This window comes from Hetaerina americana, unplaced genomic scaffold (assembly GCF_022747635.1).
Source record: "Hetaerina americana unplaced genomic scaffold, ioHetAmer1.1.p SCAF_444, whole genome shotgun sequence".
NCBI classification, from domain to species: Eukaryota; Metazoa; Arthropoda; class Insecta; order Odonata; family Calopterygidae; genus Hetaerina; species Hetaerina americana.
The window spans coordinates 84,612-111,627 of record NW_027287035.1 but is presented as its reverse complement, the minus strand read 5'-3'; the positions used below and the strand labels follow the sequence as shown (position 1 = coordinate 111,627).

Sequence of the window (27,016 nt, the reverse complement as noted above, 5' to 3'; positions counted from 1 at the left end):
GGGGAGGCAACATGACGAGTCACTTTTGCCTGTTGGCACGGGATGCACGCGCGTGCCTATTCGCGGCAGTCTTTCCTAATAGAAGGCCTCACGAAACCCGCTGTCACGAGTTTTATCGTCGCTTTCGCTCCGGGATGCGCCAGGTTATGAAGCGAATCAAACGCCTGACACCGGAATGTGGGAGTGACGTATGGGCGAGCACAAGGGGTGGAAGTGTCACAAAACAAGTGCACAGCACAACCGGGAACAGGAAGTCTTTTGAGCTTTAGAGAAGACTCTTCGTTCTTAAGCAGCGCAGCAAGTTCAGCGTCTGCCTCCTGTGCACGGCCTAACTCCTCAAAATCTACCGCGGAGGACAAGGAATCGATGCGCGATAGAGCGTCCGCCACGACATTATCCGCGCCGGCTACGTGACGAATGTCTGTCGAGTATTGGCCGATCAGGTCGAGGTAGAGGAATCGACGGGGCGAACATTCGTCAGGTTTTTTCTGGAACGCGTACACTATCGGCTTGTTGTCTGTAAAATTTGTAAAATTCCGACCCTCCACCATGTGGCGAAAATACCGGACCGCCCGATAAATCGCCAGGAGCCCCCTGTCATAAGGGCTATAGTTTCACTCGGCCGAGCTTAGTTTTTTGGAGAGGAAACCAAGCGGTTGCCAACCCGCCTCAGTGCGCTGCTGGAGCACAGCTCCCAGGGTGAAGTCTGAGGCGTCGGTAACCAGGCCGAGGGGAAGGGAGGGGGCCGGATGGGCGAGAAGCACAAAATTAGAAAGAGCGTCTTTGCAGCGCTGAAAAGAAAGGCGCAATTCGGGCGTCCAATCCACTTTGTCGCGACCGTGTACACCAACGCGTAGCACTTCACTGAGGGGGGCCTGTAAGTCGGCGGCATGGGGAAGGAATCTTCTATAAAAATTCAGCATCCCCAAGAATTTGCGGAGCTGTTTCACCGTCACAGGGAGTGGGAAGTCGGCGATAACCCTCACTTTGTCACCTAAGGGCGTTGTACCCTCTACACTTTCACTATATCCTAAAAACTTGACATTGGGAACACCAAAAATACACTTTACAGGATAAATGAGCACACCGTACGATTTTAATCTGCCAAAAAGCTCACGCAGGTAATGCTCATGTTCGCCCTCATTTTGGGAGGCGACCAAAATATCATCTAAATAAACGTAGCAGAAGGAGAGCCTCTGAGTGCCTCGTCGAGGAAACGTTGAAAAGTCTATGCGGCGTTTCGCAGTCCATATTACATAAAAGGAAATTCAAACAACCCGAAGGGGGTCGTGATTGCAGCCTTCGGTATATCTTCCGGGTTCACAGGTATTTGGTTATATGCCCTCACGAGGTCAATGGTGGAGAAAACACGAGCACTATTGAGGGATGCAGCGAAGTCCTCGATATGGGGGACAGGATAGCGATCGGGGATGGTCCTAGCGTTTAACGCGCGATAATATCCACAGGGGCGCCACTCGTCTCCTTTCTTGAGCACAAGGTGGAGGGCGGAGGACCAACAGCTATCCGAGCGGCGGGCTGTCCCTAATCGCACCATTAATTCAAATTCCCGTTTGGCTGCGGCAAGTTTGTCGGGAGCAAGCCTACGTGGTTTATATGACACCGGCTGACCTGCGGTCGTGCTAATGAAATGCACTGTGGAGTGGGATGCATGACGGGTGTCCCTGCTGGACGCGTTATTTTGGAAAAGTGCGAGAGAAGAACGTGAAAACGGGTTTCTCCGACTACCGCCTTTATCTGCGTTGCCGGGAGGCGTAAAATATTTCCGGCGACGGAAATTGTCGTCGAACTGTCTGTAAGACGAGAATTCTTAACGTCCACCAAAAGACTGAAATGCGTTAAAAAGTCCACTCCGATAATAGGCTGTGCAACGTCTGCCACAACAAACCTCCACGTGAAGTCGCGGCGCAGACCGAAATTTAGGTTTAATACTTCCCAACCGTACGTATTTATTACGGAAATGTTGGCAGCAAAAAGTTGGTTTTCTGTCTTCTGTCTAGGACTTTTGACGAGCGATAGGGGAAACAGAAAGATCAGCACCAGTGTCAACAAGAAACTACCTTTGTGGTCGTGTCCGTAACGAAGAGGCGGCTTGCCGTACGGCTAAGGTCGGCGGCCGCGTCTACCAAGCGCCCGTGGTGTTTTCCGGCACCTGGAATGAGCACGGCTGGGTGCAGTGCCGCGCGTCGGCACCAAACTTCCGGTGATACCAGCAGAGTTTTGGCGTCGTACGGCGTCCTGATGGCCCGTCTTCAGGGCCACGAGATTGGCTGCGAGAACGGGAATTGCCTCGGAAATGGGAACGGGAGCGTTCCTCTCGAGGGTGCCGCGCCACCGAAAGAGCCGCGACTTGCCGGGTGAGGTCGTCCATTCGGCTCAGGAGGAAGGCCAACATGCCCGAGGATCCACCGGAACAAGATGGCGGGTCGGAAATCACTTCGCTTACCTGAGCGTGGGTAGGGGCGGGTCCTCGTTCCCGGGGTATCACCTCACTGATTCTGTCGGCGAAGGAACCCACGGCGTCTAGGTCGACGCCATCTTGAGCCGCTAAGATGGCGTGGAGAGGCGTGGGCAGCCAGGTCAGCCACAGCGACCGCATGAACTCGTCAGGCACCGACGAGCCTGCCATAACCTTAAGATGGCGGAGAAACTGGGATGGCTTCCTGTCGGCTATCTCCACTCGCTCAAGGAGTCGCCTGATTTTCTGCTCCTGAGACGCAGACAATCGGCGAATAAGGTCCTCCTTGATCTTAATGTACTTGTTGTCACCGGGGGGGTTGGAAATAACGTCCTTAACCTCTTGCGCGAATCGAAGCTCTAAATTGCTCACCACCGTATTGAATTTGTTTGCGTCCTCGCTGATACCTGCGAGGAAAAATTGCCCTTCTAGTTGTGCAAACCATAATGCCGGCTCTTCCGGCCAAAAAGGAGGCAGGCGAAGCATGACTCGGTCCGTCGACATCTCTGGCGTTTAGACAAAAAATAAACGGGGAAAAACAGATAAACAAAACGAATGAACTATTGGAAAAACTGGAGCCAATAATCACATAGCGAGGCAGATGTACACGGATATTCGGGCTCGACCAAAACGGCGTGGTCAGAGAATGGCTAAGCACGTAGGCGAAATGAATCACGTCGGGGTCACCACTATTGAATAAGGAATCGCGGTGGAAATGATGACACTTCCTAACAATTAACAATGTTTATTGTGTTCAGCAAATTACAGCCTTGATGAGGCGATCCAACAGTAAATATTCAGTAAATATTCGCCCGTGTGGTGGCGAAGCCAGAAACGAGCTGTTCACCAGGAAGCAGCGTCCTTTGATTGACCACGATGGCGGCGCGCGTGACAGTCCAGAGCCAGTCAGAGAGAAAGTGACCGAGAGTGGCTCTGGCGGCGTGGATGCGCCCTGGCGGCGGACCCTGGTGGCGAACTCCGGAACCCAAAACACTTGCCCGCAAAGGCGCGTTCGCAATGGCGCTCAATGACAATTCAGGGGTCGAGCCGCCACAAACATCTATTGCTCGAAGGCCGCTCATAGTTCTCTTCGAGAGATATCATTTTAGCCTCCACTCTGATTTTCGGTCAGTCTTAAGGGTTCCCATAGATTCAAGTTCGATTCAATTTACATTAAAATTGAATTGATGCGATTATTTTCAGTGTTAAACACAAATTGAGATGCTAAAATATTGTCTGTACTTCGTTCCACTGTTAAAATTGGAGGACTTTGGAAATTTGTGTCCCCACATGTTAATTCTCAATATGAAGATTGTGTGTTGCCAAAAGTAACATGGTGTTACATAACATGTAATTATTTTGTAAATAAGAAAAACTTTGGAATAGAATGATGATATTAAAAAAGTATAAATAAATATTTTATTTTGTTCTAGCAATTAAAACGGCTTCTCTGCCATTATCTTAATCACGCCATTCATTTAATTATCAGATAACTACGCTCCCTTTTAGCAAAACAATGGATCAAATATTTATCACAAATAACTGTTCGCAACGGTTTTGTATTTTATTAGTTTAACTTTGTTAAAAGGTTTGTGAAACCTTTGAGCCGGAGATTAAGAATTATGTAATGCAAACATGTAGGTGACCGCCCGCTAAATTGCGGAACTTAAGATATACATGAACTTAGAGAAGACCATAAAGTTATTCCTAGTGAAAGAAACAACCAATCGTCCTTTTAAATAATTAAATCATTAACATCTTTCATTCTGTTGAAATGTTTACCTGTTCCAAAATTTTTCCCCTAACTACGATTAAAGGGATAGATCATCAGGGAACACTTATGTACAATAAATTGCCTGCTTATATTAAAAATATCAAAAGTTCCTTTAAATTCAAGTGTGCCGTGAAAAAACTACTTTCATGTAAATTATTCAATAGTGTAAATGATTTTCTAAAGCATACCATTTTAAATGTATAATTGGAATGTGTTAATCCCAAAAAATTGTAAATTGTATGTATTTGTATTGTCGTGTCCCCTCGAGGACAGCGCGACAAGGGACGTCTCAGAAAAGGATCTTGACTAACGCTGAGGAATTTCCGGACGACGAAGGTGGTCCAATTGGCGAGTTGGTACGGTGAAATAAAAGAGACGGGGTCTTTCGCTAGGAGTTTGTATTTAAACAAGAGCGACTCCGGCACGAGTATCTCGTCCTGCGGCGAACCCCGGGTCAATCGACGAGTCTCTGCTTCCACGGCTCTCGGCTCCCCATCCCGACGTGTACGCGGCCCCTCGACGAAAAGACGCGGAACAAAGGCTCCGCGGGGTTTTTATTTGATCGCGGCATCCGGCCGCGCCCCGGATTCAGCATTCTACTGCGCTTTGTTCCCATATTTAGTCATATTCGCGAGCTGTGGTCGCATGCTTGCCCCCTCCTCCCTCGAGGCGACGCAAGCATCCGGTTGACAGGCAAGCAGTGGAAAAATCCCAATATGTGAATTGCGCAGCAAGCGAATAGACCTCCTCGCGAAAGAGAAACGAACCGGGTCGGAAAAAATAAGCCGGGACATAACATCACCCCCCCCACTCAAAACGTCGGCCTCCGGACGAAGCCTTGAGAGGTATCCGTTGGAGCTTCTCTCATCGTCTAGCCGAAGACGCGAGGTCGCCGCTTTTGCCGGAGAATACAAGGTTCATCACAAATACAATAAGGTTCGAATGCAAGGTTCATCACAAAAATGGTTTCTCATAAGCAAGCAAAAATGAATAAATCACATGAATCAAAGAAATAGGCCATCACAAAACAACAAAACCCTAAGTTCATATCTAACAGAATCAAGAACATTGACAAAACAAATGAAATAAAGGAGCACTCTTAATCTAGGAAACATTAACACAAAAACATTGAAAACAATTCGATACAGAATGCTGAAACTACAGAGTTCACTTAAATCATACACGTGTCCTTCACCTACTGAAAATTCCATTAACCCTCAAAAGCACTAGTAAAAATCATCTGAAAACACCATTATGTGTCTTTTCTTGTGTTTATTGGTTGCATCGCCAAATATTGATCTTCAACAAGGTCGTCACTACCGTCCACACTTTCATACAGGGTGGGCAATGCCACTTTGGGGATTCGGGAAGTAGGTGGTGGGATGGGTGCCCTAGTCTCAGGTGGTCTTCGAAATTGCACTGTCGGGACAGTCTCCGACCTGCGGCTGAGTACTGTACGCTTCCAGGGTGGTTCAACTGTCTGGAAGTAACTGTCCTTTATACACCAAACACACTTGGTGACGATGGTATCAGGTGATCTCCCACACGCTCTTGGGCAGAATGCCGTCATCTCCTTAGCCGTGGCCCCCTTGACCATTGCCTCGGCACACTTGATGGCCCCCAGCGAGTCTCCAAGCGGGTCCGCCAGCATGCATAGCTCGTCGGTGTAGATGTTGCAAGCTAGGACTTTGAGACTCGTACCTCCCCTGGTGCGTATGACAGCCAGATGCAGGGGGTTCATTTTCACTAGGCAGGTATCTTCCCCTCGGGCAAAAGGTATAGGTAAAAAGGTTCGTAGGGTCACGGAATGCATTTTCGTGTGAAGGGGGACTAGTAGGATTAGGTATAGGTGTGTTGGAGACAACAAGCAATCCAACAAAGGCAGAATGTAATATCTGGAGAAGTGCCGAATGGCCAAGTCGTAGTCCGTCGCTTCGATGGTCCGGCGAACCACCTGTAATCGCTCCTTCAATATCCGAAGATTGACGAGCTCCAGGGAGAGCCTCCGAGCTTGGCAAGCCCTGAGGACCCCCGTCTGTAAGGGCGATAATGGATTGGAGGTAGGCCAAGAAACCCCAGCCAGATCCTCCAGGTATCCCTCCATGCTCTGGGACTGCCACGCCCTGTGCTGGTAGCGTAAGTAAGTGGCCAAGGTTGTCCATCCTCAGCCTTCCTCAACTTCCTCAGCCTCTGCCTCCGTGACGACCCGCTCCGCGTGCCGCCGCATCGGGAGGACGAAAGAGGATGCAAACGCCCCTCCATCCGATGTCAGTGGTGCCTCCGTCAGTGGATCAGCCCAGTACCTTGGGTTCCAGTTACTTAAGGCCAGGGCCAGGGATGCCTGTATGGCCTATCAGATTTAAGGGTGACTCTCTCTTACACAGCTGGATGCATACAATCCGAAATTTTCCAGCTCCCTCCTTGGGTCAAAAGGAATTTTCCATACACGAGGGTATGACGTTTCATAAACCGTAACATTAGGTAAAGTTCTGAACAGGGCTCCCGCCGTGATATCGACTGGTACTTCCGCCAAGTGCTTCATCCCACAAGCGACCCAAACCAGCATTCCCAATAGACAAATGTGATATTTAATCCCCTTCATTCTTCTCCGAGGTGACTACCGTTTCGAATTCGACTTCCCTTGGTTGACCCCGAGAAAAAGGGGAAGAGATGGTTGATCAGTCCACCCATTCCATCCTCCTCCACAGAGCAATCAATGGGAATCATCACCAATAACCTATGACTATTCTCTACTACATTTTATTAATTATGGCTATTCTCTACTACATTCTATTAATTATGACTATCTTCTACTACATTTTGTTAACTAAACATAACAAAGGTTCATATGCAATCCTCCCGGATTGCCCATTCGTTTCCCTCCTTAAACCTAGGCCTTATGCTTACGTCCCTAATTCTTATTTGCATATTTTACCATGGTTAACCAGTTACTTAAGTGCACTAATAATTCTCTTACAATCCCTTTGGATCCCAATTGTGAGGAATAACTCCTCACGGCCCCCCTCCCTTTCTTTCGAACGGGAGGTGTCTCGGGGCTTATCAGCTGATTTTCGAGCATCTTTCCCTTCGGCCGAAGTGCCAGCGACCCGATAACACCCTGCTCCTCCCCCCCCCCAGTCTCTCATTTCATTCTTCTACGCTGGGTAAGAGAAGACCAGGTGCCCCCGGTAGGCCGTATAGGACCTTGCCCCGCTCTCATTCCAAGTTTATTTAGGCTTTCAATGGCAAGACCCCTCCTTATGTCCCCATACACTTCCTTCAGACACCCCTGCAAGTATTTCTTTTAACTGTCCCATCCGAGGACTGTCTCTCTATACGGGATTCCCCGTCCGTATAGTGTGAACTCTTTCTTTTAACTGTCCCATCCGAGTACTGTCTCTCTATACGGGATTCCCCGTCCGTATAGTGTGAACCCTTTCTTGGCTCCTCTTTTTCTGCCCCCCTTTCTTGCAGTTAAAAACATAACAAAGATGTTTTTACCATCTGAAGGAGAAAAAACAGAATCAAAATATCTTCACAACACTCACCTTTCCCATGTTCCTCGTGCTCCTCGCGGTAAATAACTCCGTACCGTTTTCCGACTTTACAAGGTAGACCAAATGCTTCTCCAGGTTTTGGACTTTATATAGAAGGTATACACATGCCACAGTGAGTAAAATACTCCAGGTCAGTCCAACTCCTCCTAAGGCTGTTCCCCGTGCATCTGGAGAGGTATCTGTTGCGTCCGCGAATTCTACTGACCAATTCGGCCTGGTCAACTTTAAATGAGGTAGTTTTAAGGTCCGGCCCACTTTGTTCTAAAAAATCGTGGGACGGACGCCTCATAGGCCAAAACCTTTTGTAAGGGGTTCCAGTACGCCCCCGCACTAATTTTTTTTTGGGGATTCCTTTCGATTCCGTCACTTGGAAGTTCGTCAAGACTGTACATAGAATTAAAACTTTACTTAAAATTCGAGCGTAACGAAAATGGACGCAACAGGTCCTCCCAGGTTGGTTGGGTATTAATGCCATACTCTTAATTTTCTTTCCCCCAGCTGTTTTTCTCTGTAATAAAAGCGACACATTAGTACAAGCACAAACCTTTATTCATCAGTCCTTTGATAATATTTGCTCATGCGAGCGACATACACCACATCTATTTTCCCTTTTCCCTTCTCTATCTTGTAGTTTACCGGTCCTGCCTGCTTAATGACTTTGTACGGCCCGTGAAATTGTGGTAACAACTTAGCACTTTTCCCGACTTTCCTCGTCGGCGTATACAATCTCACCAGATCACCTGGTTGAAAGGTCACATCCCTCCGTGACTCATCGTATGGCTTAGCTTCCTTTGTCTGCCTCTTCCCTAATCTCTCTAGCGCGACTCTCTGCGCCTCATCTAGCCGCTCTCTCTCCTTACTCCAGGGCTACTCGTCCTCCGATGTCACCATAACTTCGGCAGGTAGTTTCGCCTCCCTTCCGTGTACCAGGAATTATGGCGTCTCTCCTAGGGTCCCTTGTTTCGTTGTGTTATACGCAAACGTTACCTGGGGTAAAAACACGTCCCAGTCCTTTTGCTGATCGCCTGTGAGGGCACTTAGCATCTCCGCGAGGATCTTCTCGAATGGCCTTCCGGCCTGAATTCGGCCCCTTTCGCGATTGGCAGTCTGGGCACCCCCTCACATACTTGAGGATGTCGGACTTCATTCCCACCCAATAGTAACGGATTTTGATTTTATCATAAGTCCGACTAAATCCTAAGTGACCTGACAAAGGATCGTCATGGTGCGAGTACATAATTTCTCTTTGCAATGTCTTTGGGATTACCGTAAGGTACTGATTTCCCCTCAAACCCGCATTTTTTCGTAGAAGTAACCCGTCTTTAATTAGGTAGTTCGCAACTTGCTTTGTGATACGCCCGTCTCCCACCTCAGGATTCTCAAGAGCCCTTAAGATGGGTTGCAAGTCAGGGTCGTCCTTTTGCGCAGTCGCGACTTCCCCGCTAGCTATCGCTAGCAGCGGTATCTCCTCTATTTCGTTTACTTCTTCGGGCGTGGGATCGGATGTAGGGTACCTTGAAAGGCAATCTGCATCGCTATGTAAACGACCAGACTTGTGTCGAACCTCATAATCGTAATCCATTAACCGTAAGCTCCACCGGGCCAATCTGCTTGCGGGGTCCTTTGCAGTTTTTAACCAGCATAAACTGTGGTGATCTGTCACGATAGCTACCTTCTTTCCCCAAATATATGGCCTAAAGTGATTCAAGGCCCATATCACAGCAAGACACTCTCTTTCTGTTATGGTAAAATTTTGTTCTGCCTTTGACAATGTTCGCGAGGCGTAGGCTACTGGACGATTTTGGGATTTGGCAAATGATTTCGGGCCAAATGCCCAGGAGTAAATTATACACCTTAAACCGGTCGAGACCGTGGTCCTCCCGTAAATCTGGCAAAGTCTGGCAAAGGGGCCACTTTGCAGGATTCAGTCGGAGAAATGGCAGGAGAGGCGAAAAGTTAATTCAATAATAAAAAAAATGAAAAAGAAGACAGCGTCACCACCGATGCCTACTCCGTAAAAATGTATCAACAACTATGTATTAATCAATTAACCCCCTTTTGCTAGGAAGATCGGCCTTACTGCCGATTCCTCTCTAGTCCAATCCCGCACAAAGAAGAAGAAGAAGAGAAAAAAAAGAACGGAAGAATACTTACCGTACCACGACCACGCCTTTGGCCGAGTCCTTCTGCGGATCCTCTTCTGCGCTGTCTTACAAATAATGAACCCGGCGCCTCCACCAAAGTTGTCGTGTCCCCTCGAGGACAGCGCGACAAGGGACGTCTCAGAAAAGGATCTTGACTAACGCTGAGGAATTTCCGGACGACGAAGGTGGTCCAATTGGCGAGTTGGTACGGTGAAATAAAAGAGACGGGGTCTTTCGCTAGGAGTTTGTATTTAAACAAGAGCGACTCCGGCACGAGTATCTCGTCCTGCGGCGAACCCCGGGTCAATCGACGAGTCTCTGCTTCCACGGCTCTCGGCTCCCCATCCCGACGTGTACGCGGCCCCTCGACGAAAAGACGCGGAACAAAGGCTCCGCGGGGTTTTTATTTGATCGCGGCATCCGGCCGCGCCCCGGATTCAGCATTCTACTGCGCTTTGTTCCCATATTTAGTCATATTCGCGAGCTGTGGTCGCATGCTTGCCCCCTCCTCCCTCGAGGCGACGCAAGCATCCGGTTGACAGGCAAGCAGTGGAAAAATCCCAATATGTGAATTGCGCAGCAAGCGAATAGACCTCCTCGCGAAAGAGAAACGAACCGGGTCGGAAAAAATAAGCCGGGACATAACAGTATTTTTCATATTGTTTTGATATTTAGCATGTTTTTTATTGATATGAAGTGTAAAACATGTATTGACAAAGCCATGCATAATTCTATGCTTATGGTGAATGTATAAATTGAATTTAATTGAACTCTTTCGCAATTTCAAGCCAAATTCCCAATCCCTAAGGTTGGCAGAAGGCGGATTCAACAACGCAAGGGATCCATTTGAACGATTTAAAATTTTCTTTGAGGTAAAGTAGACTATGGGATAAAATACAGTGATGATAAAGCAATTGATCATCTTTACTTTCATAGCTAAATTGATAAATCAGAAACACAATATATCCTTCCAATTGTAAGGTGCCAAGGTTAAGCGGCCAAGATCACAATTTAAAAACTTGGCCCTTTTGTCGCAAAAACAGGGTAAATGATTTTTAGGCACGTAGGCCTCGAATTAAACTTAGAATAATATCTTAGATAAATAATGAGATAAACAGCCCGCATAGAGCGTTGCCTGGAATGAGCATGGTTAACACCCACCGGGAAAAAACAAAAAGCCAGAAATTTCAATGGCTACCGAGAAAAAATCGAGAATAAATTGTCGCGAGGAAAAATTTAGCCGCATAATTTTTTGTGAATGTCAATTGCCCGTAATCGATATGATTTGGCACATTGACGTGAGTGTTTCTAAGTGGGCAGGTCAACCGCGGGGGGAGGGGTGCGGGCGAATGTGCATCGGTCACTATTACCCAGCCGCTTACCGTGTGCTCATCCGACCAACTTCATGTATCTTACGGACAACCTCGTCATACTTCCCTATTGTTATTAATTAAAATCTCCGAATCAAACTCGGCATAAACGAATACGGTCACGGCGTTTTGTATGGGGTTCTTCAATTTGGTTTGCAAGCGTATATTCCCCGTACGAGTTGGGGAAATGTTAGTCTCGTGCCCCGAACCGTCGCGAGTGAGATTCCACGCCATAATGAAATACCCATGCTCGAACATCTCCTTGGTTACTTGGTTTCCGCCGTCACTATGATGAAGCCTCAGGGCTCGGTACAGCTGCCGGTATGCACCGGTACAAAACTTTTTGGAAGTGGTATCAAAATCAGTTTCGTACCCTCCGCAAGGATATTCTTGATCGTCCACAAAGACCGAGCAGGCATACATGCTATAATGATGAAAGTTGAAAGGATTTTTATTCCTTTTACCGAGAATTGAATTGCTATCTAACAGAACGGCGCCTAGCGTGTTTGGAATTCTTCCTAATTAGGTTATCATTGCTAACCATGCTGCTATTTGCTGGGATGGTAAATGTTTTAATTTCAACTCGCTTATAGTGTAACGTTATCGGCATTCCACTGGATAAAACAGTAGCGTGAGCCACGAGAAGGGAAGGATCTAGATCGTAATGCGTGGCATATAGTGTAGCTTCTTCAATTTTCAAAATGGAATCTCCGCCCTCTTTTTCCATCAAAAAGAAATCAGGCTTTGCGAATGATAAATCTATATCAACGTCTACATTATTGATCAACAATCTGTCTTGATGCAGCACATCCACGTGGAGTGTCCCTTCTAATTCTAGAAGGGTACTATCTTTCAACCAAGTTTGACGTTTTACGAAACCTCTGTTCGGTAATTCAAATTTGTCCAAATCGTCAGCTTCATCGAGTGCCCACCCATCGCAAATCATGTGCGAACGAGCAGCGTCTTCGTCGCAGTTCAGGAGCTTTTCCAAGTAACTTTTGTATCCATAGTATTCCGAGGTGGTCACCCTTTTCCCGTTTAAGGACTTGTTGCAATTTTCGAACATGAAATGCAAGATGTTGTTTACGACCTCAGGTTGATTTGGGTCAACACTCGCGTAAGACTTTTCATCAGTTTCAACTAGTCTTAATTTAACATTGAGACATATGCTGCTTAGATCGAGATACCTATCTCCATTGCCTTTGATTGAAAATTTCAATTCCGAATATGTATCAATTGCGTAATTGGTTTGTACGCTACCGTCCTGTGGCCGAGAATGCTGGTTTGTATAGAAAGCTGTTTGAACAGGTCCAAAAACGAAGGAATGACTTGCTCCATTTCGTTTGATGAAGTCCACACTCAAGCTCTAGAAAGATTGTTTATCTTTTATCTTTTGCGTTAAATTGCGGTGTTATGAGAAAATGTCCCTTCCACCACCACCACGTTGCTTCCCTTTCCTCTTTTTCTTCTTCGTAACGACATTCTTTTTCTTGCGGTGTACCTTTTTCTTACGGTTCAACTTTGTTTTCCTATTAACTTTTCTTCTTTTTCTCGTGGGAGGTGAGGATATGTCATTCATATTGATGACAGCGTCGGCAGGTATCCTCAAATTATTTGAAGCAATGCGCGGTCGCTTTGCAATACGCAAGCCTGCACCCGCCATTCGTTCCATCTTTGCTTCGGCTCTCCTCTTAAGGCTGCTTCCTGCCTCTCCTAAACGCGTTCGTAATATTTCCCAACCCGACTTCGAGCCGACGTCCGATAGTGCCCCTACTCCGGCCTTCACCGCTTCCTTGCCGACTGCTTCAACCCGGAATTAAAAAATGGTTTGACGTATCTCCACAATCCGCTGAAAAAAGAGCCACGTCCCTTTCCTCTCTCTTTGAAATGGCTCGCACGATAAACGGATCCGACATCGCCGCCTCTTTGACTCCTCGAAACGTAACATCTTATATAGCGATTCGTATCATTCGCCATCTTCATACATACTAATGAAAATTAATGATACCACTTCAATTTAAAATGTAGTATCACCGAAGCCGGATCCAAACCATCAATAAATGGAAATGGTTTACCCATTTTATCTGTGAGAAATATCTCAATGGTATCGAATTCCCTTCGTTCGCTGGGTAAATAATATGGATTTTGAAATATTTGATGTCTTCCGCTCCATGTACTGATAACTCTCATGCATCTCGCCAACTTGTCACCAATATATTGTCGTTTTATCAAATCGGAGTACACGAAGAGGGTCCCGGAATGGCTCACATCTTCAGCGGCCGGTATATGACGAGTGATTCTTCTATAATCTTTTTCTGTCGTCCCTTTTCTATTTATTCTTCTATCTACAATCCCTTTTTTATCTTTATAATTGTGCCAATCAGAAGTAACTTTTTCTCCACTCTCACGCCAGCTTCCTCCTCATTCGCCCCCTTATCACCTTTGCTATTACCAACTGCAACTATAATTCTTCCATAGTCGTTGCCATAGGGGAAATAAGAGTAAAACCGTCAATGGTATTTAGCAATTTCGACGTTGTATTCCGCATGAATATCTGCAGGCACAGAATCTCGCATCGCATCAATAAATAGTTTCAGTGAGCCGTATTTTTCATCCAATTTAAGTACGTGATTCGGGAGGACATCTTCCACGGGTGTTTCATATGCCTCCGGTATCAAAATTTCCACCAACCCCACGGTCCACTCCCCATTTTCGAGTAACATCCGATTAGGGAGCTTCGTACGAAAGTTTGAGATGGTATTACCAAAAAAATAATTACCAGAACTATCGCTGAGAAGCGTTACGTGAAAATTATCCAACATCTTGCAATCTTTTCACGGCAGACGCCGGCACCCAACTATTAAAATCGTTGCCATAACCTCTCCATTTAACGAAAAACCTTTTTCCCTTGCCCCTACGTTTGAGCATGTTATCGATCTGAAATTCGGTGTTATCACTCAACCGTACTCGAACCAACTCCTCTCCGTAAAATGTTCCTTTTATATCTTCTCCGTTTAAATCTTCCAGTTGATAGGTTGGCAACTTCAAACCCTGTACTAACGCCTTAATTCTGAAGATTTCAGTGGAGTAATGGGGGATGTATTTTTGGCGAATGGTGTCCTTTCTTTGCTGAATCGAACGCCCACTTCAAATGCTGCCTTATTGACCATTCTGCTTCTCGAACGTCTTGATTGAGTGAGCTTTTGTACAACCTGAAAAGCATTTGAAACATTAACCTTCGTAGGTGGAATTCCGATACTAGAATGCACTCGATTGTTATAACTTTGGAGCAGTTTCGAGAACACTTTCACGTAATATTATGTGTTGTACTTTGTAAAATATTTGTACGCCGGGTTGGTTGGTAGTATAGAATTTTATTCCTCTTCTTTTGAGATACGACTTAAATTTTTCTTTGGAAAATTCAGTTCCCTTGTCACTTTGCAGTTTCAATGGTTGTCTTTTCTTAAGAATAGCATGAAAAGCGCGGATGACATCTTCAGCCTTCTTGCTCCTCGAAGGTACAGCCTAAGCATATCTAGAAAATAAGTCGATGATCGTCAAGAGATACCGATAGCCATCATTAAACCTCATCAAACATCTCATATCGTTGAGGTCACACTGCCAAGTTTCATCAATGTAAGACACGGCGTAATAATTCTTCTTAAGTAAAAAATCTTCTTTCTCTAGGTTTGTGTAACGAATATGTTTCCTGCGAATCCAGCCATTTTTGAATGTCATTCTTTGAAAATTTTCTTCCGAAAGCCTCCCACAATGCGTTCTTAGTCGAAAAACTGGCCGGATGTGATCGGTCGTAGTAAATTTTATTCAAGGGTGAGAGGTCCAAGCTCGAATCTTGCCTCCTTTTTAAGAGACTTTTCCCTTCCTTTGGCCGTTTGACGGTGGAGTGTTTAGTGGTCTTTTTGTTCGTTTTCGACTTTTTCTTCTTGGTAAAACTCTCTCCTTCTCCTCGTCGTTGACCATTTTCCCCTCTTGCTCTTCTTTTATGGACACGTCCCCCGTTATTTCTCCTTCTCGAATTCGCTGCTCCAAGTCGTCCAGCAGACCCTCCATCCCCTGTATTCCTTTCTCTTGGTTTTCCTCCCATTTCCCAAACTTAGCGTATCCTTGCAATAATTCCTTTCCAGAATTTCCTATGTCAGTCTTTTGCACCGCCTCGTCGGAATGACCAACATCATCAAATATTGACGATGGAATGAACTGCTTATTTTTTTAATACGCTTTCCTAATACGAATTCAATATTCTTCTATAATAAATCCATTTTTGCTGATCGGGGAGGTCTTTTCGATTTAAAATCTCTCTAAGTTTTTCGTCCAGAGCTATTTCATTGTTTTCTCCAGAAATAAAATAATGATCAGGCTCGGACGGCTTAGCAATTTTTCTTCCTTCGACTTGAGTTGATACTTGACGGGGTGTGATAATACATTATATTCGCTACTTTTGGCTACTCCGTCCAAATATGAATCTAATACTTTTCGGTAATAATGCCATTTTTGCGAATCTTTCAAACCAATCCGCTTAAGAATTCATTGCATTTGTTCATCCAACTCTGTCATTTCGTTCTTAATATTCTGTCCCTTTTCATATGTGGCGGTGGTGGTAGAATCCACTAACACGAATTTTTGGAACTCATTATTTTTTTATCAAACTAGCTATTCCGCCGCTGATTAGTGGGAGTATTGCACCAAGAAGAGCTGATAAAAATCCCCCTTGTTGACTAAATAAAACGTGTTTCCTTTTCAGAGGTGCTCTATAGCAACCTATCTCTCTGATTGCTTTTTTGTATCTGAGCAATTTTTTTCAAGTCATCTATGATGTACAAAGATGGTACCTTCTTAGGATTTGCAAAACTTTCGGGAAGACTGAATGTGAACTGAACCTTGGAAGTCTCTATTGCATTAGGTGCACTACCGTAGCTACAGCAACAAATGATCTTTTCTATCTTTCCATCCACCGTTGACGCACCATGAATTTCTAATAAACTTTAAGACTAATCCTTCTTTTCAACTGCTTGAAGGACCGGAAACCTCACACGTAAAAGCATGCTTCCACTTTATCATCATCAACGTTTTCTCGAGGCACGAATAGAAAAATGAACGCTCGTCTCTTGAGTTTCGCTTTTATTTTCATATTTCGAGCATCACGCATTGGAAAACGCTTCGCTCCAGGGTCGCTTTATTTCATAATGCCCCCAAGCTAATGTTATAATTCCGTCTTCGCAAACATACCGTTTATCGTCATTGGAACCCAATGCAGTTTTATTTATTTCTACGGTACTCAGCTTATGCTTCTTCGATCTAATCAGAGACATCGATCTGAATGCTGGAGCATTTTCACGTAAGCAGTTAACATAGCTTTCAAATATGATAGTTTTGCCGATCGTTACTTTTTTACGCCTTTTGCACGCTTAATCACACATCCTCCCTGCACATGGTATGAATTTATTTTGCTTGGTAATCCGTTGAAATGCGTCATTATCTTTCCGTCACACTCGTCCTTTATTTTACCGATTTTATTCTCGTTAGCTTTTGAATAGTAAGGATGGTCGGGAGGATAAATAGATGTATCGTAAAGAGAGCTGTTCCGTTTAATATCCTTGTAAAATTTTATCGGCATTTCCATTATGAAGCTGTCAGTATCCATGTAAAACAAGTTTACATTTTTTCTTTTCCTGTGCTCGTAGAAGAAATCGTACATGAATACTTTTGAAATATCTAAAACTGCTTGCCCAATATAAAGCGGTTTGTTCATATTTATTGATGTTTTTCTCAGGTGAACGGCTACGAGATTTTCCGAAAAGATGGTTCGATCGCGAAACATAAAACTCGAAATCAATTTGTCTAATCGGTTTTCATTGTTGACTAGTTCGATATTTTTTCGTTTTCGTACGTTCTCGCATGTTTTCTCGCTGCTTTTTCATATTTCATTAGTTCCTTTTCAAAATCGAATATTGCTAATTTACGCCTTTCCGTATTGGAGTCAATGTACGGTTTCATCCATAGAGATTTCTCGAATTCGATTATTTTGTGTATTTTGTAACTCGTAAACCGGCAGCTATCGCCTGTTTCAATGCTCGGTAGTGAACAACATAATGCTCCTTATCGTCAAGCGTCGTTAACAATTTTGGGTGTTTACTTCCCGGCGGGGCCTTCTGTTCACACAAAAATGGTAAATCGGAGTGTGAATTGTAAAGTTCAGTTGGATATTTCAGATCGAATTCCAAAAGATAGCCTTTGGGGGAATTGTCGGGGATTCTCGTAACGTCCACCGCCTCCCCCACTTCAACCCATTTGAAGCCTCCGATCGGAATTGATTCCGATAACGAATATCCATATAAATTATTGGCGTCGATATATCCTAGATACTTTGACTCCTTTTCGGGATCAAACTGATTCATATATTCGTTATTAGTTCCGGCATTCCGTTTAATGCATTGATTTATGCCACCTCGAAAACCTTTTCGAACATAAGAATCATATCATAATCGGTTAACAATTGACTCCGGTTTGCCTAAGCATAGCATCGAAAGAAAAGCTCGGCATAGTGCAATACCATGCGGTGTCCAGCCCATAGATCGATAACATAGAATCTCTGAAGTTTTCGAAAATATTAGCTAGTAAAAGAAAATCGGTTTTTAAGTAAAAATCGGAATAGGCTCCCAGGGTATCGCAATCGAATTCGTCCCACACCTTTCGAGCAAATACATAATCGTCTTCGGTAATTGTATGTTCCGTCAGTGTGCTATAAAACCTTTCAAATGGTGGCAAGCATGTTTCATCGAGTTTTTCCCATGAATCTACATTATCATACGGGAAAACACCTTTTCCCGTGACGAATTCTAGTTTATCTCTGAACAGCGTGCAGTTTGCCTAAATTTTTCGGCTGGAAGAATATCGGTCAATTTCGAAAGTGCTGTTCTCATAAATCGAAAGGTGTCAATAAATCGGTATGAGAATCTCGAATCTACGTATTTCGAAAATAAAATGTATTTTTCCTTATTGTTCGGTATGCATGGTTTTTTGGAATCGCCCAAGCCGAGATGCGGCACGATGAGATGCGCGTTATAATTTGAGAGGTTATGACAGAAAATTGGGAGGAATTTTTGTTTCAGATAGTTAACATTGCACGCACAATGGGCTTCACCTCGAAATTTGCCAGAAAGATGATCGTGATCTCTCACACGGTCCGCACCCAACTCGAGGCCGCATAAATGACAAATAGAACATGTGCTGAATTCAATCAACTCGTCTTCGCTCATTTCTTGTAACGGTACTACATTTCGGTATTTGTTTAGAACAAAAAGCGCAATTTCTTTGAGTTTTTCTAGAAAGACCTGGACCACATCTTTCCCGCAGTAAAGAACGGGCTTGAAAAATTCTCCCGTACTGGAAACCACGAGCATGCAAAATGACACCGCTTCGTGATGTTGTTGCATTAGCGTGTACGAATGCTCATTCAACGGCTGACAAGATAAAACGCGCGGTAGCAAACACTCAAAGTCGGCGAAAACAAGGAATGGAACTCGAGTTGTATACAAGTAATTCTTATACTTTAAAAAAGCTTCGTCGTCGGTCGGAAGGATTATTTTCGATGGCGAATTTCGGTTGCAATATTCCTTGTGAGCCTCGAAAGATTTTTTCGATTGACAACGTTTAAAACATCTTTCGCATACATAACAGAAATTCTTATGTTTCGTCACTTGATGATTAATTAACAAATCGGTTAAAGTTCTTAATCCAGCAGAAATGACTTTTTTCGTTTTCGGCCAAAAATAATAAATCTCGATGATCTTCAAGCTCTTGGTCGACTACTTTCATCGGATACATATTTTGTTTTTCATCGAAACCGAAAACATTAACCAAAATATTGTTGGTTTTTTCGAATTTTGTAATTAGTCGGATTTCTACCGGATAGCTAATACATTCCCAATCTAAAACGGTTCTGAATGCTTCGGCATTATATTTCAAAACTCTGCGAATCTCGGCATATGTTCATCGACCAAGCTGCATATTTGTAATAAAACAAGTCGGTATTTTTACGTTAATTACAGCGTCGGTGTTTTTGATTTTTTCCGGCAGTTCAATACCTGTAGACCCCTTCATAGGGATGTATTTATTTATTCGGTGTTCTTACCCTTCAACCATCGATAAAATCCATCCACTCACTCTCGCGCTATGCTCACTTTTTTCTTTTAATAGTTTCGAATACAATTAATCTAATATCTCATCGACATCGTGGGCCGGAAACACTAACGTTCTTAGTTTTGAAGCATTAATCATCGAATTGCTCATCTTTCACAAATCGGAATTATAAATTACATTAATTTTCAGTTGATTACTTCGAAGTTGTTCGGTTATTTTTTCCCTGAGTATGCTTTTGATCGTTCCCAAAAATTTTACAACATCGGATAATTCTTAGAAACCACTCACCCAATATAATTTCAAGTTGGCTCACGGGAGATATAGCAAACAATGAGGTTTTTCCCAACGATTTCACAATTTACAGAAGGGACAGACCAAATAGGTTGGGTGGGGGAGTATTCATTGCAGTAAAGTCACATCTTAGTAGCCAACGATATGCATGCGACGTAGATGACATAGAAAGCGTTTGGTGCAACATTAAGGACTACAACGGCAGAAGCCTATTCGTGTGCTCATTTTATAGAGCCCCAGATTCTAACACAGATGTCCTACACAAGCTCGACGAACAAATAACCACTATCAGCAGCAGACAAAGCAACAGTATTACTATAATCGCCGGTGACACAAATCTACCGTCAATTGACTGGGACAACTACTGCGTAGGAAAATCTGCCAAAAACAGAGATTCATGCCAAGAACTCCTTCATATATTCACATAACACTCCTTAGATCAAAGTGTTAAATCACCAACACGGGGCCAAAGAATACTAGACATCTTTGCGACTTCTATGCCCGAAATCATTACTAATATTGAAATAATAGACGGAATCAGTGACCATAAGGCTATTCTTGTAGAGTTAAAAACTAATTTCGTCAAAATAAACAAAGAAAAGCGTAAAATATACCTATACAACAAGGCAAATTTTAACGGACTAAGGGAATATTTAAAGATAAAAATACCGGAATACAAGACAAAAACAATGACAACAAATACAGAGAACACTAGGAAATATTTCTTAAATATTTTACGCGAAGGAATGAAGACGCACATCCCATCCAAACTCTAATGCGACAGTAAGGGACCTAGATGGTACAACGGGGAAGTCAGAGAGGCATTAAGAGGCAAAGAAAGCTACATTCAAATTTCAAAAAGAGTTTAAAATTTGACGATATAGTTTATATGAATACATCCAAACAGAAACTAAAAAAGTGTCGTAGTCAGACGAAAAGTATTATGCGCAGAGCACTACACTCTTTTAAATCTAAAATGCTGAGCAAATATCTTGAGTAAAATCCAAAGTTATTCCGGTCCAATGTTAGGGAAATACAGGGTAAACGTCCAACTGTTCAGTCTTTGACGACGGAAAATGGAGAAATCATTACAGATAGCGTGAAAGAGGCAAATATTTTAAACCATTTTTTCCAGAGCGTCTACAATAAAAACACAAACGCACCAAACGATCCTCCACACCCACCCGGGGTACACGTGAGCGATCTTACACTGACCAAGAAGGGAATAGTACATCTGCTCCGTAGTATCAAAGCACACAAGGCACCTAGTCCGGAAGAAATACCTGCTAGAATATTAAAGGAATTAGCTGAGGACATTGCCCCGTTTTTACATATTGTCTTTCAAAAATCAATGGGAGAAGGCTCAGTACCTCGCCACTGGAAGCTAGTCCATATAGCCCCAGGAGTAGTAGTAGTATTTAGGGGAGGCGACGGACAGCTGAGGTCATTGGCGCCATTAGGGATGGACAGGAAAGTATGAAGGGTGGAGAGAAACCCGGCGTCGGCATAAGTCTACTCTAATGATGAAAGGCGCCAAGGGGTCCGAAGTTTAAAGTCCCATCCGACGGACGGCGTACTCACTCAAAGTGCCCTCCCAAAGTACCTCAAAAAGGTATCGAGATACCACTGAAAAGTATTCAACACCGCCGGCATTTGAACTCGGGCCCTCTGGGTGGGAAGCCAGTACAATAGCTACCGCACCATCTCGATTCCCCTTAAATCTCCCATCTATAAAGGCGGCGATAGGGATAAACCAACCAATTACCGATCCATTTCCTTGACATCGATCTTTTGTAAAATGTTGGAACACAGTATTGTCACTAACATTTAATTTCTTGAGATTAGGGATATACTAATCCACAGCCAGCACGGATTTCGGAAAAGCAGATCTTGCGAAACACAACCAGGCCTTTTCATTCACGATATACTTGGATCGCGAGAAAACAGCACACAAGTCGATTCAGTATTCATAGATTACACAAAAGCATTCGATAAAGTCCCACACAATAAATTGTTACATAAACTTAAATACTATGGGATCAATGAGAAAATAATTAATTGGATTAGAGACTTCTTGTCAAACCGCAAACAAATAGTAGTCATTGATGGGTTTTGCTCAACAGATAGAGATGTAACTTCGGGTGTCCCCCAGGGAAGTGTAATAGGGCCTCTTCTGTTCTTAATATACATAAATGACTTAAGCACACACGTTAGTAGCAATCTAAGGTTATTTGCTGACGACACGGTGATATACAGGGAAATAAGGAGCCAACTAGATCGCGAGCGACTCTCTAGAGACTTAGACAATATCTCGGAATGGTGCAATAAATGGGGATTAACACTTAATATAGATAAATGCGCAGTTTTGAAATTTTGGAATAAAGGAAGCGAGGAACAGGATATAAACTACAAAATAGAGGGTTCAGTATTGACTACGGCAAATCAAGTTAAATATTTGGGGGTTGTTCTAACACCACGCCTTTCATGGGGAGCACATATCAGGACAATATGCGGATCAGCTTTAAAGAAACTTGGCTTCATAAAACGGGTGGTGGGGAAATGTAATGAAAAAGTTAAAGAGGTGTTATTTTGCTCTAGTTAGACTTCATTTGGAATATGCCGCAAGTATGTGGGATCCATGGGAGAAAATTTGGCAAAAAGAATTAGATAAAGTCCAGAGAAAATCCGCTAGATTCGTTAAAAATTGTTATGATAAGAACACTAGTGTGACAGATCTTTTAGTGGATTTAGGCTGGGAACCACTTGAAATGCGGAGAGAACAAGCGAGGCTTAGACTTTTAGAAAGGTTCAGAACAAACGAGTTTAACTATGACACTGAAAGAATTATAATGGCCCCACACTACTTAGGTAGATCAGACCACAAAGATAAACTAAGGGAGATAGATTCCAGGACAGATCGGTACAAATACTCATTCTTTCCCCGAACAATCAGAAATCATAATAGTAAGAAACCGAAGTCACTTTAGAAATATTGAAAACATTGAATTTACAAGTCGGAGCAAAGTTAAACACTGCAAAGCTGTAGGTATACTTTCAGGTGCATGTGTTTGTAACATGTAGATTGAGTGTTTGCATGTGTGTGGGGTATAAGTGTTCATGCATTAATGTATGCCATGTTTTTTTTAATATATGATTTTGTGGTTATTGCATGCGGTTTTTTTTATTTTTCTTTTCTAAATTACGGATGGTGTCCTAACACCCCCCGCCACACGCCCTTGCGGCGGCTTGCGGGGTATTAAGTAGATGTAGATGTAGAATCGAGCTCGTACTGCTGATTTAATTTCGATTATTGGTCGAATTTTGCCACCCAGGTGTCGTACTGCGTGTCTTCGGTTCACATCAGTTGTTTGGTGGCTTTGTCAATTTTTATAATATGTGTAGCACACGTCACAAAATTGCTCCATTGCTTCAACAAACACTCACTACTCTTACGTAAAAGGCTAGCAAGCGACTGATGGCCGAAGCGGAAACTAGTATATTTTTGTTCGGTTTCGCAGTACTGGTGGCACCACGAGTCGGGGGTCGATGGAATATATTTTTTCCATGAATGAAGCGAGCGCGCCGAGCCGGAAACCAATAGAGGGAGATAAGATAAGGAGAGTGAGAACTCACTTGGGATGTACGCATTTAAGAAGGCTAAAATTTTAGCATTGCTGTTTTATTTTTTTTCCGGAAAAGAAATATTATAACGTATAAGTTTATGTTTTATTTCAAAATGTATTGGGTTTTTTAAGGGTGGTCATTTCCAAAGTTTTAAAAAATAAAAGTCTTCTGCAACGAGCCTTAAAACGCGACACATGGCAAGATTTTTCTCCTTAACGGAAATGGTGCATCCGCTTTTTGTCCGAGCTTTTTGGGTAACGCCCCGAATAAGAGCTCATGTAAGGGGAGGATGCATGAGCAGAGAGGGGGAGGTAGCTCCTTTCCTTTTAATGACATTGCTAAGTTTACGAGAGCAGCATTCTAATTCAGCGAGGACGAGAGCACCTTAAGAAAAATAAGTCCGTTAAAGGTTGCGGATCGCTGCTAGACTGAACCCCTGCTCGAGGGTCGCTTCACAAACTCAAGATGCCGCGTTCCGTGGAGCAATGATATGCGACAGCATTTTGTGTTTAACTCGGGAAATCGGGTTTCGGAGAACCTTGACCATGGTTAAGGCTGCTTTATGAGATGGAGAAATTTATGGTTGTGCAGGTTGTTGTGGAAGGACAGAGAGGAAGTGGACGATGAGGAATGCCCTGGATATCCATCAACAACACAGTCTGATGAAAATGTATAAAAAGTGAGACACATGCTCAATTCTGATTGACCCCAAGTTTCAGTATGTTAACAGAAGAGTGCAATATTCAAAAAACCACAGTGTATTGCCTTCTGACAGAAGATTTAGCCATGAGGAAGGTGTACCAAGATGGTCCCCAAGGTGCTGTCTGAAGACTCCCTGCGTGACAATCTTGCCTTGGACCACTGGTGAACCTAACCCGAATTTTTTTAGAATAGGTAATTTCTGTTGGCGATAAATGGCCCTTTGAGTACGAGTCAAGTATAACCTCTCTGATTACAACTTTGAAGCACTGGATTATGTGGACGAAGACGTGACGGGGTGCCTGAACGAGGGTCCTGATGATGCCTTACAAGAAGCAGAGCACAACTGGCGGAGGCACTGACATCGGTGTGCTGATGAGCAAGGGTGCGTTTTTGAAGAGTATTAATGATTTCTAATTTCATCTGCTGTAAAGATTTCTCCCGATTAATTCAATTCATCTTTTGGGACAGACCATGCATACACGATTGTCTTCGATAGGACGTTATTAGAAATGAAACAATTGATCAACCGTGCCATTATCATTGAAGTAGTTTAGCCCAGCAAGAAATAATGAGCTCTACGGCCTCTCAATTAAATAAGAAAGGGGAAGAAAACTCCAATGGCCGTAAAAATTAGTTGCCAATCTCTCGTCAGACCAATTGTTGTGTTGGTGTGACGGGAATCGCGTCAGGGACCAACCACAACCTCTCGACCAGAATACCCTCTGTGGTGGTTTACGGGAAATTAATCCGCGTCCGGGACCAACACACAGCCACACGCACACTATCCTGACTGAAATCCTTCACGAGGCTGTGAGACCCTGTTAAAGAATTTCAGATGGAGATGGAATCCTTCACGAGGCTGTAGAGTAGACCCCGTTCAAGATTCCAGGATATTCTCAAGCACACGCTTTGTGACTGGTACAGACCAATCACACACACAAGCACTCAAGAAACACACACTCAAAAGGGCCCAACTTCCGGGAGAATCTGGACACAGGTAAAGAGCAACTAGGAATTCGTCGAACACGCGTGTTTCGGCCAAAAAGTGGCCCTCTTCATCGAACCGAAGGGAAAACACCTCCAACAAGGTTGAAAGTAAACAACCGGAAACTTCATATTTATATAGAGACTGTGGGAGTTGGGGGGACCAATCGAAATAGGTGGAAGATGGAAAGGGGAGGGGTACTTTAAACGTATTGGTGAAGAGGAAGGAGGGGGGAGGAAAAACAGATACAAAGGGACTGAGTGGAACGGGAAGGAGTAATTATTGAAGGAGAAGGGGAAGGGGGGGTTTGGGCAAAAGTGAAAGGTATCCGAGTAACGGATTATGAAGGAAAATTGGGGGGGGTTTTAACATATTTCCGTTGGACCATAGTCCAACGGAAATATGTTTTAAAACTAGAGAAGTCATTTCAAAAGGGAATACAGTGGGGAGAATGGAATCGGCCCTTTATCGTTATTGACAACCACATTTTTAAATTTGTGTATGAAAATGCTTTCGTATGCGTCTATAAGGTGGTTGGGGGTCTGTTTGATCAACTTCAATTCCTTTTGAGATGTTTTATGGTCTTCCTTGAGTAAGTGTAGGGCAATGCTCGATTTAACTGATCTGTTGTATCTGTAATGGGCCATATGTTCTTTGAATCTAGTTTTAATATTCCTCCGCGTCTGGCCGATGTAAGTTGAATCGTAGGAGGAGCAGTTTATTATGTAAATGCCGGCCATTTTTGTGGCGTCGATTTTGTCCTTAGTGTTGCCTAATAAATGTTTTAGTTTGTTGTTGCTGCTAAATGATATATTAGTGTCAACGGTTTCTTTCAAAAATCTTACCTAGCCCTTTTGTTAAATGTGGGTGGAACGGCAGTTTGATATACCGAGGGGTTTTATGTTGTGTGAGGGTGGTTGTGTTTTAAACTAGTTTTTTATGTTTGTACTTTTTCACTAGATTGTCAATAATTGACTCTTTAAAGCCATTTTTAATAGCTATAAGTTTGATGTTTTTTAATTCTTTGTAATAGTTGTTTCTATTTAATGGAATATTTACTAATCTGTGTACAAGGGCATGGAAGGTGCCCAGTTTGTGACTGTTGTGTGTGAAGGAATCATGATGTATGTAATTGTTGGTGTGTGTTGGTTTGCGATACACGTCGTATGATATTTTAGTATTTCTTGTTAATAGCAGATCAAGGAATGGAAGTTGGTTATTCTTTTCTAATTCGTATGTGAATTTAACCGAGGGGAATAAACTGTTTAAGTCGTTAATAAACTGATCTATGTTATACTACCTTGATCAAAAAGTTCCCGGAATAACCACCGTGTGGCGCTCCCATCGTTTCGATTTGAGTTCTGTTTTTTTTGTTAAATTGGTACATCTGTTGTTGATATTCCCTTTAAATCTTAGTGTCATAACTTGACATTTGCAAAAGTTACGTAGCCAAGAGTACATCTATCTCTGTGTGTGTTGGCGATTTTTTACAATTGCAGAAATGGATTTAAATTTGCAACAACGAACTTGTATTAAATTTTGCGTAAAAAACGGATTTAGTGGCGCACGGACGTTGGAAATGTTGGAAAAGTGTTTCGGCAACGATTCTCTAAAAAAAACGGTCGTTTACCAGTGGCACGAGCGGTTCAGAAGTGGTCGTGAGTCAATCGAAGATGATGAACGCAGTGGCAGACCATCGACATCGAAAGTCGGTGAAAAAATTGATAAAGTAAAAGAAATGTTGGTCAATAACCGCAAATTAACCATCAGAGAAATAGCGGAGGACTTGAACATTGCCTATGGATCCGCCCAAGACATTGTGGTTAATGATTTGGGTTTCCGTCGTGTAGCAGCAAAGTACCTCAATTTCATGCAAAAAAGAGACCGTGTTGACGTCGCAAAAGACATGATTTGCGAGGCTGAATCCGATCCC

At 43.5% G+C, this 27,016-nt stretch overlaps 1 protein-coding gene across 1 annotated transcript in view; it reads right to left on the bottom strand.

Annotated features, from left to right (window-relative positions):
• LOC139693133 (uncharacterized) overlaps positions 1-2,980 on the bottom strand; it is a gene marked incomplete at its 3' end in the record, with an annotated part of 34,045 nt that extends 31,065 nt beyond the window's left edge. The window contains exon 1 of the mRNA XM_071591284.1: positions 2,465-2,980. Coding sequence (XP_071447385.1) covers positions 2,465-2,980 — 516 coding nt within the window. The remainder of the gene's footprint in view (positions 1-2,464) is intronic.
• Between the last annotated feature and the right edge of the window lie 24,036 nt (positions 2,981-27,016).